The sequence below is a fragment of the Acomys russatus genome, chromosome 4 (genome assembly GCF_903995435.1).
Source record: "Acomys russatus chromosome 4, mAcoRus1.1, whole genome shotgun sequence".
In the NCBI taxonomy this organism is placed as follows: Eukaryota; Metazoa; Chordata; class Mammalia; order Rodentia; family Muridae; genus Acomys; species Acomys russatus.
In genome coordinates, this window is record NC_067140.1 from 6448913 (window position 1) to 6463655 (window position 14743).

General features: G+C 50.4%; 1 protein-coding gene across 1 annotated transcript in view; it reads right to left on the reverse strand.

The window, feature by feature from the left end:
- Positions 1 to 14743, reverse strand: part of Soga1 (suppressor of glucose, autophagy associated 1) — a 67907-nt gene that overhangs the window by 10944 nt on the left and 42220 nt on the right. The window contains exons 6-11 of the mRNA XM_051143661.1: positions 12069 to 12209; positions 8898 to 9023; positions 6597 to 6827; positions 6048 to 6152; positions 5066 to 5233; positions 2914 to 3165 (exon numbers count right to left, since the gene is read on the reverse strand). Of these exons, the coding sequence (XP_050999618.1) occupies positions 2914 to 3165; positions 5066 to 5233; positions 6048 to 6152; positions 6597 to 6827; positions 8898 to 9023; positions 12069 to 12209 (1023 nt within the window). The remainder of the gene's footprint in view (positions 1 to 2913; positions 3166 to 5065; positions 5234 to 6047; positions 6153 to 6596; positions 6828 to 8897; positions 9024 to 12068; positions 12210 to 14743) is intronic.

The window sequence follows — 14743 nt, forward strand, 5'->3', positions numbered from 1 at the left end:
CTGCCTGCGTGCTGCCATGCTTCCCGCCATGATGCTAACGGACTCAACCTCCCACCTGTAAGCCAGCTCCAGTGAAATGTTGCCGCAGTCACGGTGTCCCCTCACAGCAGTACAAGACTGACTAGGACACCTTTCTTATCTGCTGCTCTCTGGGCTGCTTGACTAGGCTGATTTCACTGAGAGCGCAGCGTATATGGATGTGGGGGCTGACCCCTGCGACCCTAGCTCTGGAGAAGCTGAAGCAGGCGAATGGGGCGCTCCAGGCTAGTCTGGGCCTATGGAGATACACAGAGATTCAAAACAAACAAACAAAAAAAGGAAGACCAGGGGAAGGGAAAAAGGAGGTAGAAAATAAGAAAAATAGGACATAGCTTTGGGTGTCCGGGTTTGAATCGAAGGAAACAGATGGATGTCAAAAGATTGCTGGAGGCTAGAGCTAGGAAGCCAGCAAATCCCACGTAAGACCCCTGCTGGGAAACCAAGTGCAGGGCTGAGCACCTACAAGCCAGTAGGTCCTAGCTGTGTGCTGACACCCCACTAAGCATGGCATGGATTTGGTGTAATGATTTCCAAATCATTAAAATAAAAATGTTAAAAGCTGAGCAGTAGTAGTACATGCCTTCAGATCCAGCACTCGGAAGGCAGAAGAAGCTGATGCCTATGAGTTCAAGGCCAGCCTGGTCTACAAAGCAAGTTCCAGGACAGCCAAGGCTACACAGAGAGACCCTGTCTCAAAACCCAAAATAATCCTGATGGTGATGACGGCGATGTTGTCTACAGACAAGAAGTAGCCAGATGGTACAAAATGATGCTCTGATGAGCTTCCCATGTGGCACAGGGAATGCACTTTGATCTGTGGGTAATACCCCCTGGAACTTCCATGCATAGAAATGTGACCCTCAGAAACACAACATTTCTGCAGCTAATGAGTATGACCCTAGAGAAAACCTAGTCCCTTGTGGAGAGTCAGCTCAAATCAAGACTCTTCCTGATGTTGGGGCTGGAGAGATGGCTCAGCAGATAAAAGCATTTGCTGCTTTCCCAGAGGACTGGGCTCAGTTCCCAGCACTCACGTGGCAGTTTATAAGCTGTAACTCCAGTTCCAGGAAATCTAATACCCTTTTCTGGACTTAGGGCACTGGGCACGTACCTGGCGCACATACATACAAGCAAGCAAAAGTCATTCATATAAGACAAAAATGAATAAATCGTAAAAAAAAAAAAAAAAAAAAAAAATCAGCAGGGCAGTGGTGGCACACACTTTTAATCCCAGCTCTTGGAAGGCAGAGGCAGGCAGAGCTCTGTGAGTTCAAGGCCAGCCTGGTCTACAGAGAGAGTCAAAGACTGCCAAGAGGGGAAGGGTTCTGCCATATTTCTGTCTTGTCAGAAACAGAACATTTTGACTCATTTTTGCTCGTCTGCAAAATGCAGAATGTGGTTTGAGACCACATTCTGAGAAGACAAAGGCAGTAACTCTTGGAAAGTGCTGCCCACCCTCATCAGGTGAGTCCAAGACCTGGAGAGCCGAGAACTGGCAAGGAAAAGGCAAAGCAGCTCTGCATGCTGCTCTAACTATGTGTGTGTGTGTGTGTGTGTGTGTGTGTGTGTGTGTGTGTGTGTGTGTGAGAGAGAGAGAGAGAGAGAGAGAGAGAGAGAGAGAGAGAACTGGGATGGGGAACATACACAAGACAGCTTTCACCTGTTACCCCGTGTGTGTGTGTGTGTGTGTGTGTGTGTGTTTGTGTGTGTGTGTGTGTGAGAGAGAGAGAGAGAGAGAGAGAGAACTGGGATGGGGAACATACACAAGACAGCTTTCACCTGTTACCTGTGTGTGTGTGTGTGTGTGTGTGTAAGAGAGAGAGAGAGAGAGAGAGAGAGAGAGAGAGAGAGAGAGAGAGAGAGAGAGAGAGAGAGAGAACTGGGATGGGGAACATACACAAGACAGCTTTCACCTGTTACCCCTGTGAATGCTCACAAATGCAGCACTATAGTATTGTGCACATGCGCATGCCTGCAGATTTAAAGTAGGGGGGTGCTTCCTGCTTGTTTGTTTGTTTGTTTGAGACAGCATTCCATGTAAACCAGGCTGGCTTCAAGCTCACTAAGTGGCTGAGGATTTTGACCTTGATCCTCTAACTCTCCTTCCTTTACCTCCCAAAAGGTTACGGCATGAGGCGGCACACTTTGTCTCCGTGGTGCTGGGAATCCACCCCAGGGCTTCATGCATGCGAGGCAACTGCTCTACCAACTAACCGAGGGACATCGCCAGACCCACAGCGAAACGTGGTGCCTAGACTGTCAGGGTGGAACACTGAATGGTGGGGTCTAGCAGCAGCTAAACTGACTGAGGCTCTCCATGGGAGAGGCAGGTGTGCATGCAGGGACACAATGACTCAACCAGTGAAAAACAGAACGCGCTCCACAGATCAGAAGCCTGCATTGTAAAAAGGGAGGGAGCCAGATATGTGCTTTGTAATATTTAAGTCTTGGTTTCCTCTTTTGGTCAGAGGACTCCGGTTTTTCCTTTGGGCATCACTCTTGGCTCCTCCCTTTTGGGTCCTGGGTTTTGATAGGACCCAACGGTGGGTACACGACTGAAACCTGACCAATGAGAACTTGTGGGCTGGCCAATGAGAACTTGTGGGCTGGCCAATGAGAACTTGTGGGCTGGCCAATGAGAACTTGTGGGCTGGCCAATGAGAACTTGTGGGCTGGCCAATGAGAACTTGTGGGCTGGCCAATGAGAACTTGGAGCGCCAAACTTCTTATTGCAACTGCTATGCTGTTAGATATGAGCAGGAACCTGCGGCAAGGACTTGCTTCCCGCTGCTTTCTCTGAGCTCTGGGCTCCAGCCATCACTGCAGAAGAGGCTTCCTGGCTTTGGCTGCCCGGGCGCCCGCGTGCAGCCTTACCTGACTGAGGCGGTTCTGCAGCTCCTTCGCCTGCTGCTCCACCTGTTGCTTTTCTCCCTGCAGCCGCTCCACCAGCTGCAGCTTCTCCTGGCTCCAGTGGCGCTCGCTGATCTGCAGCTGCCTGGTAAGCTCCATGACTGCACTGTACGACTCAGCCAGGAGGTGTTGCTGCTCTTCTCGCTCCCTCTGCAGTGCGGCCTTCCAGTCGGGGCCTGGCCTCTCACTGGCACCCTTACCAGCCTTCAGCTCCATCTGTGGGAAGAAGAGCCAGCTGGGTGGCGGCAGGGCACACTGGCTCCTGATCCATACCTGGGAGGCCTTCCAGGACCTTCCATGCCTATCCTCCTTACAACAGAGCTGTGGACCCCTTTCTACATACAAGCCAGACCCTGAACCCAATGTTCTCTTCCTATGCCTCTGTAATCAAAGTGCTACCTCCTGCCTCTCAGAGAGGCTCCGAGGGGCTAGGTAGGCATCGCACATCTTATTTTTGGTTGTGAGCCTAGCCTTTAACGGCTGAGCCATCTCTCCAGCCCCATCGCACATCTTATATAGCCTCGAGTCAGAGGCTTGGAGTCTGCTACTTGACAGCTAGGAAAGAACCCTAACCTAAGCATCGCTGCAACAGGCAGAGCCTCCAGCCACCAACAACCACACATTTAGTGGTTCTGCCCAGCAGCACCCATTTCCATGAATGGGGGACATTCTTTATCTACCCCCAGACCCCTGAAAGCTGAGCCCCACCTTGTTCCCAGAGGCCCTGCATGGGGACATATGAACATGGGGTCAGGAGTGGTCCAGCATGGTTTGGTTTGGTTTGGTTTGGTTTTCTCAGCCTAACCCTCATCATGGGGAGGCAGGAAGGGAACAGGCAGCCTCAAGACCCACTGGCCCCAGTGGATCTGAGACTGCGGATCCTCAAGAGGCAGGTGAGAGGGCGAGAGGTCCCGGAATGGCTGGGCTTGTGAAGCAGTGAGGGTTCCACGGGAACAACGGAAGGTGACTCTGGACAAGAGAATGACATCTGCAGGGTGCAGGAGAGCACGGGGCTCAAGAAAAAGCAAGGAGTCTATCCACACAAAGCAAGGAACTGAGCTCACGGGAGACCAGAGGCTCAGGTCTGCTACTCAATAGCCAGGAGAGAAACCTAACTCCGCTGGACCTGCTTGGCCATCTGGCCAGCACAGACCTCCAGGGTGTCCGTCTCCCATGGCCACAGATAGCAAGGAAGGCAGCCTGAGGCCAAGGTGTGCTGGAGGAGACCAGGGGCCTAGTCTGCAGAAGCACAAAGTCTGAGCATTTTCTGAGTGAGAAGCCTGCCTTCTCATTCGTCAGGCCACAGTGGAGAAAGAGCTTGCCTCCAGGCACACAGCAGATGCCAGCCTCCTAGAGAGCCTGGTGAAAGCGCCTTTAGTCAGGCTGGAGGGGCAGACCCCTATCTGAGTATGAGGAACAAATCAGAGCCGGTTAGCAGGAGGCTGGGAGCCCTTATGAGGAGAGGAGAAAGCAATAAGGAAGGCAGACATACCCAGCAGGGGTACGCAGCCTGGTACCAAGTGCAGGTGTGGGGGCAGAGGCAGCCCTGAGTGAGTGAAGTCCCGTGTGAACGCGTGCTGTCGATATGGCACAGCCATGTCAAAGAGCCCAGGTGATGCTGGGAGAAATAACAAAGCCATCTGCCCCACCAGGGTGAGGCTTGGCGGAAAACGGGGAAGCCTTCCTGTGTGTGTGGATGGTGTTAACAGTGTGTGCAGAGGATTCCACCACAGCAACCTCCTCCGATGTTTCCAGCCTGAAGACACTTCCCTACAGAGTGCCGCTGCCCAGATTAGTGAACTTGTCCCCTGGTCCCGCTGTACGCCCTAATCCCTGCCTCCTTGGCTATCTGCATCAATAACCGCCTCGATCTCTGTGCCTGGTCAACTATGCGTATCCGTGCACTCCATATCGCAACCCAGGCAGGTGTGGAAACACTCTGTGAGCCCACAGTGCACCCTATATTCCTGCCAATCTCTCTGGGGCACAAGGTGAAATGGAGGGGGAGGTCCTGTGCACCCAAGAGCACAGCTTAGCACCCTCTTCCAAGACCTGACTGTCTAGATCTGGGCTGAGAACGAGGAAAGGGATGCCCCCGACAAGAAAGCAGGCTTACCTGAGAGGCGTGGCCCTTGAGCTCTGCCCGTTCTGTCTCCCACGTGGCTTTGGCCTTTGCAAACTGCTGCTGAAGTTCGGTCAGACTCCGGCGCTCATCCCGAAGCAGCCAGCACAGCTCCTTCAGTGTGACCTTCATGTCGGCCAGGGTCTTGATGTACTCGTTAGGCTACAGACAGAGTAAGGCCTGGTCAGGAACTCTGTGAAAAGGCAGGGAGGGCGGCCCTGGTACAGCTGACTCACCCATGAGTCCAGCTGGGGCCCTGTCAGCCTGTCAGAGAGTCCTCCTCAGGTCCTCTCACCAGTAAAATGGGACTAAAGGCCCATCCTGGGATAGCTGAGCCGAAGAGCAAATCTTAGACACTGGGAATTCTACTACAGGAGCAGCTATTCTGCCCAAACGCAGGGTAACAATCGTCCCTAGGTTTTGTCGGCCCCAGGCTGCAGGTCTCTCCTCGCTGAGCTGACACTCAAGTGGTCCCAGAGTGGATTCCCGTCCCCTTTCCTGGTTCCTTAAACACTGCTCACCTATACTCCATCCCACTCTAGAACCCTGGGAAGCTGGCTCCATGCCCCTCTCTGACCTTTGGCTTGATCTGCCAATTCTTACTTAACTCAAGCAGCAGCCCACCCCTGTGCACACGGTCCTCTTGGCTCATTATGGTCCTTCGTCCATTCTGAATCCGACAAGCCCCTCTTCACCCATGCAGTGCACTACATGTGACCCCCCCTTCTCTGTAACCCCGTTCCCTCTACAACAAACTAACTGTTCTCCTTCCTGTGACTTGACAGTCCATCTGGCCTTCTGTCACTACCCTGGGATGACTGGTGTCCCTCTAGCACTGAGCAACTGGTGAGTCAGATTGCAGCCAACAACCGTCTGCAGATCCTGTGTCCAGTCAGGGCTGGGAAGACAGCAGGAAGCGATCACTAATGGATGAGGTGCACACAGGTAAGGCAGGGCCAGGAGGGGCTGAACACACCGAGTTCTGGGTCCAGCTGTCCCCCGTGCAGGCCTTGTTATCCGAGTGTTGGGCGTTCATCTCTTCTTCCTCCATCAACAGGTACAGCTCCTTCATGCTGTTCACCTGGTTTGAGAAACCACACTCACTAGGCCCAGCCTTCGAAGGATGGGGACGCCGATAAGCAGTCCGGATAGAAAGGGGACTACAGGGCTGGAGAGATGGCTCAGAGGTTAAGAGCACTGACTTGCTCCTCCAGAGGTCCTGAGTTCAATTCCCAGCAACCACATGGTGGCTCACAACCATCTACAATGTGACCTGATGCCCACTTCTGGCATGCAGGTGTACATGCAAGCAGAGCACTGTATCCATAATAATAAATAAATTAAAAAGAAAAGAAAGAAAGGGCATTGCAGAGCCATGTAGGAAGGATGGGTGGCTCAGGATGAACCAAAGCCTGTCACTGGCTTCCCACATCTTAACTGTGACCCACCCTCCAACCTGGCACTGTTCAGGCCCATGTCCCCCCCCCTTCTTCCCGCCCACGGCTAGGGCTAAGCTTGGCCGTACCTCCAGGAAGTCATCCTCCTCGCTGGGCAGGACCTTGCCCTGCCGCCAGCGCTTCAGGAACCACCGGAGCTTCATGAAGAGCAGCAGGAAGTTGTGCTTGAACTGCTGGGACTCCTGCACTAGTATGTTCTTCTCCTGGCTCCAGAATTTCTGCTCCAGCCGCCTCTGGAGGCTCAGGCTCTGCAGCTCGAACTCCCGCCTTAGCAGCGCCCTCTGCTGGTCCTCTTTTAGCTGTCCAGACATGAGTGAGCAAGGGAGGGGCCCCTGTTGATTCCAGACCCAGATGAAGGGTAGAGGGGGAGAACTAAGGGCAAGTGGCTCCTGGACCGCTGCTTCTAGCACCAGCCGCCCATTGCACCCTGGGGAGATGAGCTCTCACAAGCAGCAGCAGTGGGCTGGAGGGAGAGCTGTCAGTTAAGTGCCTGCCACACAAGCACTAGGGCGCCCATACAAAAGCTCTGCCAGCCAGCCTGGTCTCAGGTGAGCGCCTGGTGCCAGGGAGGAATCCTGTCCCAAAATACTAGGTAAACAGCTTGAGGAGCGACCTAGGGCCCGGGCCATCATGTCATCTTACTCTGAGCATCTACTGGGCATCAGATGTTCCCCGTGTGGGAACTATAGGGAGGGCGAGGTGCAGAGCAGAGGCATTCTGGGGTTGAGAAAGCCTGAGAAACGTGAAATATCCCAGGGAGCAATGCTGGGTCACGGCTCAGAGAGCCGAGGGCCTGGGAGGTACAGCTAGCTCTGAGTGAAACGCACTTACTCTGTGAACATCTCTGCCTCATCGGCACATCTGACCACTCGCCACCAAGACAAAGATCATTGCAGGGCCTAATGTGAGCAAAGTATGCCATTTATATATGGGCCGTTTTGTAAGGCTTTTGTTTTCTTGGTTTCTGCTTGGTTGTTTGTTTTTACATTTACTTACTGTTTTGTACGTATATTGGTTGGTACAGGGGCCATGGCATCTATGTGATGGTCAGAAGGCTAGAGCAGGTTAGTTTTCTCTCACTGTGTGGGTCCTGGGGCTCGAACTCAAGTTGTAAGGCTTGCTGGCAAGTGCCCTTACCCATCTATCTCATCGGCCCCAACAGTAAGGCTTAATAAATGCGATTACAGAACTATCAAAGTGATCCACAGCCAGGCTTGATATGGGCGCCATTTCACAGACAGGAAACCAAGGCCAAGAGATGAAACAAGGGCTGAAGAGATGGCTCAGTGGTTAAGAGTACTGGATGCTCTTCCTGAGGACCTGGGTTCAATTTCCAGCACCCACATCAGGCAGATCACAGGAAGCCTGACACTTCTGGTATCCACAGACACCTGCACCGACATATATACATACCTACACACATCCATATGTAATTAAAAATACCAAGTCTTTATTATTTTTTGTTTTAATAGAGATAAAACAGAGACAGGCTTGGTGATGCATGCCTTTAATCCCAGCACTCTGGAGACAGAGACAGGTGAATTTCTGTAAATTCTAATCAGCCCAGTCTACATATCTGAACAGTTAGGGCTACATAGAGAGACCCTGTCTCAAAATAAAAAACAAACAACAACAAAAAAATCCAAACAAACAAAGCAAAACCCAAAGAGATTAAACAGGCCCAGTGTCACGTAGGCTCCAGTCCAGCCTAGCTGCTGACAATCACAAATTCAGCGACACCCTGGCAGGGCACAGGGGTGGGAAAACTTGGGTTTCCCCTGTGTTATCCCCTTCTGAGGACCCCACTTTTAGTAGTGTTTGATTTCTTCCTATGCTGGGGACAGAACCCAGAGCCTCTCACGTGCTGCAAAAGTACTCTCTACCTCAGAGCTACCCCACAGCCCCTTTACCATCTGTTCTTGAAGGAGACGTTGTAACAGGTGAAAAAAGATGTGATCCAAGCCCAGATGGCACACACCTCTGATCCTGGGAGCAGAGGCAGGTAGATCCCTGTAAGTTTGAGGCCAATTTGGTCTACAAAGTGAGCTCCAAGACAGCCAGGGCTACACAGAGAAACCTTGCCTCGGAAGGAAGGAAGGAAGGAAGGAAGGGAGGGAGGGAGGGAGGGAGAAAGGGAGGGAGGGAGGAAGAAAGAAAAGGAAGAAAAGAGAAAAAAGAATGTGGTACAAAGCCGGGCGTGGTGGCGCATGCCTTTAATCCCAGCACTCGGGAGGCAGAGGCAGGCGGATCGCTATGAGTTCGAGGCCAGCCTGGTCTACAAAGTGAGTCCAGGATGGCCAAGGCTACACAGAGAAACACTGTCTCGAGAAACCAAAAAAAAAAAAAAAAAGAATGTGGTACAAACTCACCTGGACTACTTTTTGGTTGAAGCTGTCGGCTTCCTCCTTCCGGAGCTGCCGTTCCTGGGACAGCTGCTCTTGCAAGCCCCGGAGGCTGTCGTGAGCCTCCGCCAGGACCAGCTGAAGCTCCTTGATCTGTGTGGGGTGGGGACGGGGACAAGGAGTTAGGGAGGACACAGGCTGTGGTCACGGAATGGCAGTAGCAGGGAATCAACAGTGAACTGGACCCGGCTGTCCTCTACCAGGCACAACAGTGTCCTCCTTGCCTCAGGGGGTCACCTTCACAATTAAATGAATTGGCACATGTCAAGTCCTCCAAAGTATAATTTTAACATTTTTCTCTCTCTTGCAAATTTATTTGCAAGAGAGAAAAAAATAAATAAACTGTGAAAACTAAATCTGAGTCACAAAGTTGTTCACAGTCTCTTTAGCTGATTAGCTTTAATTAATTGATCACATTTAACTGATTACTTATTTTTGTACACACTGTTCTCAAACTTCTGAGCTCAAGGAATCCCCCTGCTTCAGTCTCCCAAGTAGCTGAGGGCTATAGGCGCTTGCAACCACCTGCTAGTTCATTGTTTATAATTAAACATGTAGAAGCACTTTAAATAATAAACGAGGTTTCAAAAGTGTTTTAATGGGTCTATATGTGTAAAGCTCCTTTCAGCTGTACAGTTGCAGATGCGGTCTTGTGTGTTGTTGCATGTGGATATTTACCATGGTCAACGACACAATGATCTTGGCTTTCTTTGTATCTTCATGTAGTGAGTCTGCTCAGGGATTTAGTTGTATTTGTGGCTTACAGTGACTATGGAGTAATATCATTTTTTTTAAAAAGTTAACCGAAATCTCCATTTTCTGGGAAATGACGGTTTAAAATGATTTAGAACTAAACCAAGTTAATTTGTTCTTGGCCCGGCAAGATGGCTCAGCAGATAAAGGCGCTTGCAACCAAGCATCAGGACATGGGTTCGATCCCCGGGACCCACATGGTGGGAGGAGAGAGCCAACTTCTACAAGTTGTCCTCTGACTTATATACAACGTGTGTATATACCCACACACTAACTAAACACATAAATGTAAGATGTGTTTTAAAAACTTGTTCTTTTGTAAGTTCAGATCAAGACTAGATTGCAACACAGAAGGGACTTTCTAGAGTCTGCTTATGGGCTGGATGCTAATTACAAAGGAGGAAGATGCTGAGTTTGAGGTCAGTACGGGTAACATAGCAAGACCCTGTCTCTTTAAAGCACCAAAGGGGAGGAAAGTGTTCAGTTTGTGAAAAGCCATAAGCACCTGCTTTTCTTCTCTTCTCCCTCCCCTCCCCTATCTCTGTGTGTGCTTGTGTGTGTGCACATGTATGCATGTGCATGTGTATTCATGTGTGTGCGTGAGTGTGCTTGCATATATGTGTGCTTGTGTGTATATGCATGCATGTGTGTGCTTGTGTATACGTGTGAGTGCATGTGCGTGCATGTGTGTGCTGGTACTGGGGATTGGACTCAAGACCTCACACATGCTGAGGAAGTGCTTCATCACTGAGTTGTAGCCCATCCCATTAATACTTTTTTAAAGAGATTTATTTATTATGTATACAATGTTCTGCCTGTATGCACACCTGCAGGCCAGAAGAAGGCATCAGATCTCATTATAGATGGTCATGAACCACCATGTGGTTGCTGGGAATTGAACTCAGGACCTCTGGAGGAGCAGTCAGTGCCTTAACCTCTGAGCCATCTCTCCAGCTCCCCATTAATACATTTTTGTTTTCCTCCAGTAACAAAATCTTTAGCCAGATGAAGTGAAGTGATGCAGGAGACAGGAGGATCACCTGAACCTGTGAGCTTGAGACCAGCCTGAGCTACACAGTGAGACTCCATCTTAAAAAAAATAATAAATAAGTATTACATATTTCTGGTAACAGGAGTGTTTATTCTAACACAGTGCGCAGGAAGAGAAAAATGGAAACGGTCCCAGGCATAGCAGGTGTCCTGCTGAGGGAAAAAAACCATGGCCAATAATATGACAAATTGGCACCATGTCTACAATGATTTGAGGCACGCCTTGTACACCTGTTCGGTATTAAAATCTCCGCCAAGCCGGGCAAACTGTCTATAATGTGCCTGTAATCCCAGCACTTGGAAGTTGGAGGCAGGAGGATGGTAAGCTTGAGGAAGAAGATCCTGGCTCAACAAAAACTCTTTAGAAGTCAGGCTGCTGGCCTGGCACATCGTTCATGAGCTCAGGGTGGGCGCCGTGTTTCAGTCAGGGTGAGCGAAACTGATTAAATGTGCACACGAGCTGACACAAACAAGCTTAATTCCTTCTCAGAAACAGCAAGATAGAAACATCTCAGGTTGTTTCTTCTCCTCTCTCCCTCCCCTTCCATCTGTGTCCCCACTGGGGAGCAGAGCTCGGGCCTTCTGCATGCTAAGAACACAGCGTGACGGCTTAGCTACACGTCCAAGCACTGTTTTCCCTTTCCCTCATGGCCGCTAGGGCCTCCAGACCCTGTCACCAGAGAGTCTGACCCTTCAGTTTCCGGGGAGCTTCTCAGGCTCAGGAGGACAGGGAACCTCTCAAAGATTAGAGAATCTTAGCAATCCTAGTCATTATAAATGCTGTGGTGGGAAAGCTGGGCCCATGGGAATCTGATGTATCTAAGGTCAAACCACCAGACCAGCAAAATGACATCTGCACTCAGGTTCTGTGAGTCCAAGAGTCATGTCACGAACACTGTCCTTATCTTCACCCATAAAAGCCAGGCCTTAACCCTATGAGGGGATCTGTTCTTGTAAGCAACAAACTTGACAACTGAGGGAGCACAATGACTTATCCAAGGTCTCCCTGCCAGCACACCGGAGCTCTGCAAGCGCCATTGCCTCTCTGCTACCTAAGTTAGTCATTTCAGGATGGCCTCCAGTTTAGCATTCCTCCTGCCTCAGCATCCTGACACTGGGATTGCAGGTAGGCACCATGTCCAGCTAAGCGTCCTCTAACTAGATCAAGGGATTGATTCAAATTCCTTTTTTTTCCCCCTTTTTCCCTGGCTGTCCAAAACATAAAACCAAACAGAATGCTCAAAACTTTTATCATCATCGTCCACCATCTGCCTGCTTTTGGGAGGTCCCAGCTAATCTTTCTCCACCCAACCTCCTACTTAGGCCCAGGCCCACCTCAGAGGCATAGGAATCATTGTCTTCAGCTCGGTAAGGCCTGAAGTTCCGACTCGGGTCAGGCTTGGAGTCCAAGTCACCAGCGCGAAAGGCCTCTCGGACCCTAGGCTCCCATTCCAGCAGGTCTCTGAAGTCAGGCGGCTGAAGTGAGGGGCACAAGCAGAAGAGAGCTACGGGGAGGGGCCCAAGGAGCGCTGCAAACGGTCCCCACCAGGCCTCAGCTCCACACTAGGCTTTGTCCACAGGAAGAGTGGGGCCCAGGTGAATCAGCCTTGCCACCTGGACGCAGCCTTTCCCCGGGCGCACTGCCACCACTACACAACTGCTTGCGGCCAAAATGGACGACTAGGCCGGTGCAAGCACTAACTTTGCGAAGGGCTCTTATGAAAAAGGCCTTCCCAAGCAATTCCATCCCCCGCCGCTGCCTGTGCGCTCCTTGCTTTCTCTGCTTCTGGGCGAACCAAGAGGGAGACTCAACAACGCGGCCTGTCCGCTTGCTTCAGGAAGCCATCCCAAGCCACAGCGGCACAGAGCTGAAGCTGATGCGGGACTGTACATGTGCAGTCCAGTGCCAACACGCGGAAATCCTTGTCACCCTCTCAGGATGAAAACCAAACCACCCCATGCTCTCTGCGGCCCAGCCTCAGCACCCTCTGCACAGTCCCTCGGACCTGCCGCGTTCCTTCTCTTTACCATCTGAGCCTCCTCAAGACCCAGGACAAGCTCCTTGTTGATAAAAAAAAAACCTGTGTGTGTGTTTCCTTCGGGTCCCTCTTCTGTTTGTCCTATCACATCCACGGGCTTGACATGGTTAGAGTGGGAACCCGATTCCTATCTGGCTCTGCCAGCAAATAAACAGGGAATACAGTGCGCGAGGAAACACACCGTCCAGCGACAGTAGCCCTAACACGAAGCAAAGAGAGCAAAAATCGAGCACAGGAAGAGGGTGTGTGTCGAGCAAGGTTTAGAAGGATGCACCCCCCCCCAAAAACCACCAAAAATGAATTTAAATAAAATAAATAAATAAATAATAAAAAATAGAAGGATGCGCCCAGGATGCAGCTAGACTCAAGCATCTGAAATGTGCAACCGCAACCAAGAAGCTACGGTTCAATCCTACGCCATTTTTGTTAATTTGATTTTAAAAATTTATCTTGGGAGTTTTGTTTCGTTTCTGTTCTGTACTGGGGGTGAAAACTGTGAGGCCTGCCAAGGCAGGTGCTTTACCACTGAGCCCCACCCCCACATGGCCCCTGCATGTGACAGCTACACTGAACATCACCAGTCAAGGCCATCTACAGAGGACTGGCGGGAAATGGTAGGCAGGGACAGGAGGCGCTCATTTGTTTTTTATCTTGGCTTCAATGTTTATATATTGCTTTTGCAATGATAACTTTTTGACAAGTGTCTTTTCTATTTTAGATTTTTTTTTTTTTTTTAGGTAGCATATCATGGACATTAAGACCAAGCTTCTCAAAAACTGATCAAAAGGTTTAGTTATATTTTATTTATTCTTAATTATGGTTAGCAGTGGTGGCCCACACCTTTAACCCCAGCACTCAGGAGGCAGAGGCAGGTGGATCTCTATGAATTCAGGGCCAGCTTGGTTTAGAGAGTAAGTTCCAGGACAGCAAGAGCTACGCAGAGAAACCCTGCCAAAAACAAAAACAAAAAACCAAAAGGGGGTGAGGCTGGCAAGATAGCTTATTGGGTTAGCAAGATTGCTTACTACCAAGCCTGATGACCTGAGTTGACCGCTAGGGCCATCTCAGAGCTGCTCCTGTGACCTTCACATGTGCACAGTGGCTCCCCGTGCCGCCACCCCCCCTCCAAATAAGTGTAATAAACGTTTTAGTTAAAAAGAAATAGGAAGCCAGGTGGTAGGTACACACTTTGATCTTAAGCACTCAGGAAGGCAGAGGCAGGAGGAGCTCTGTGAGGTCAAAGCCAGCCTGGTCTACAAAGAGAGTTTCAGAACAGCCAGGCCTATACAGAAAAACCCCTGTGGTCTTGAAAAACCACAAAGAGATAGGAAAAAAAGGGGGTCGGAGGCTGAGGTAGCTGGCCGCCCTAGAGAACTGGCTCAGTGGTTAAGTGCAAGAGGATCTGAGTTCAGTTCCCAGCACCCACAACGAGGAGCTCACAGCCACCTGCATCTGTAGCTCTGGGAGCTCCAGGACCTTCCTCTGGCTTCTGCGGGCACCTTTACACAAGTGACATACATACACACATATGTACACACACACACACACACACACACACACACACACACACACACAGACGTAAATTTTCAGAAATGTTTTAAAAAGAAGGGGCCAGGGAAATGGCTCAATGGTAGGATGAACACTTGCCGAACAGGTATGAGGCCCCGGGGTTGTTTCCCCATAGCCCTAATGGGACAGGACAGGAGAGAGGGGGGGGGAGGGGAATGAGGGGGAAAATTTAGCAAAAAAAAAAAAAAAGGTAGGACCTCAGAATCAATCTCCATCCACAGTAAATGCATACTTGGCAGTTTACTGAGTCAATAGGTCTATATATAGTTGGATGGGAATAAACACATTTTTCTTCCTGTAACAGCAACTAGCCAGCTGAGTGAACACAGCCAGGTGCTGCTGTGTTTGGTCTGTATAATCCCATTTATATAAAGCTCAAAGATGGATAAAAGGTCATCCTGG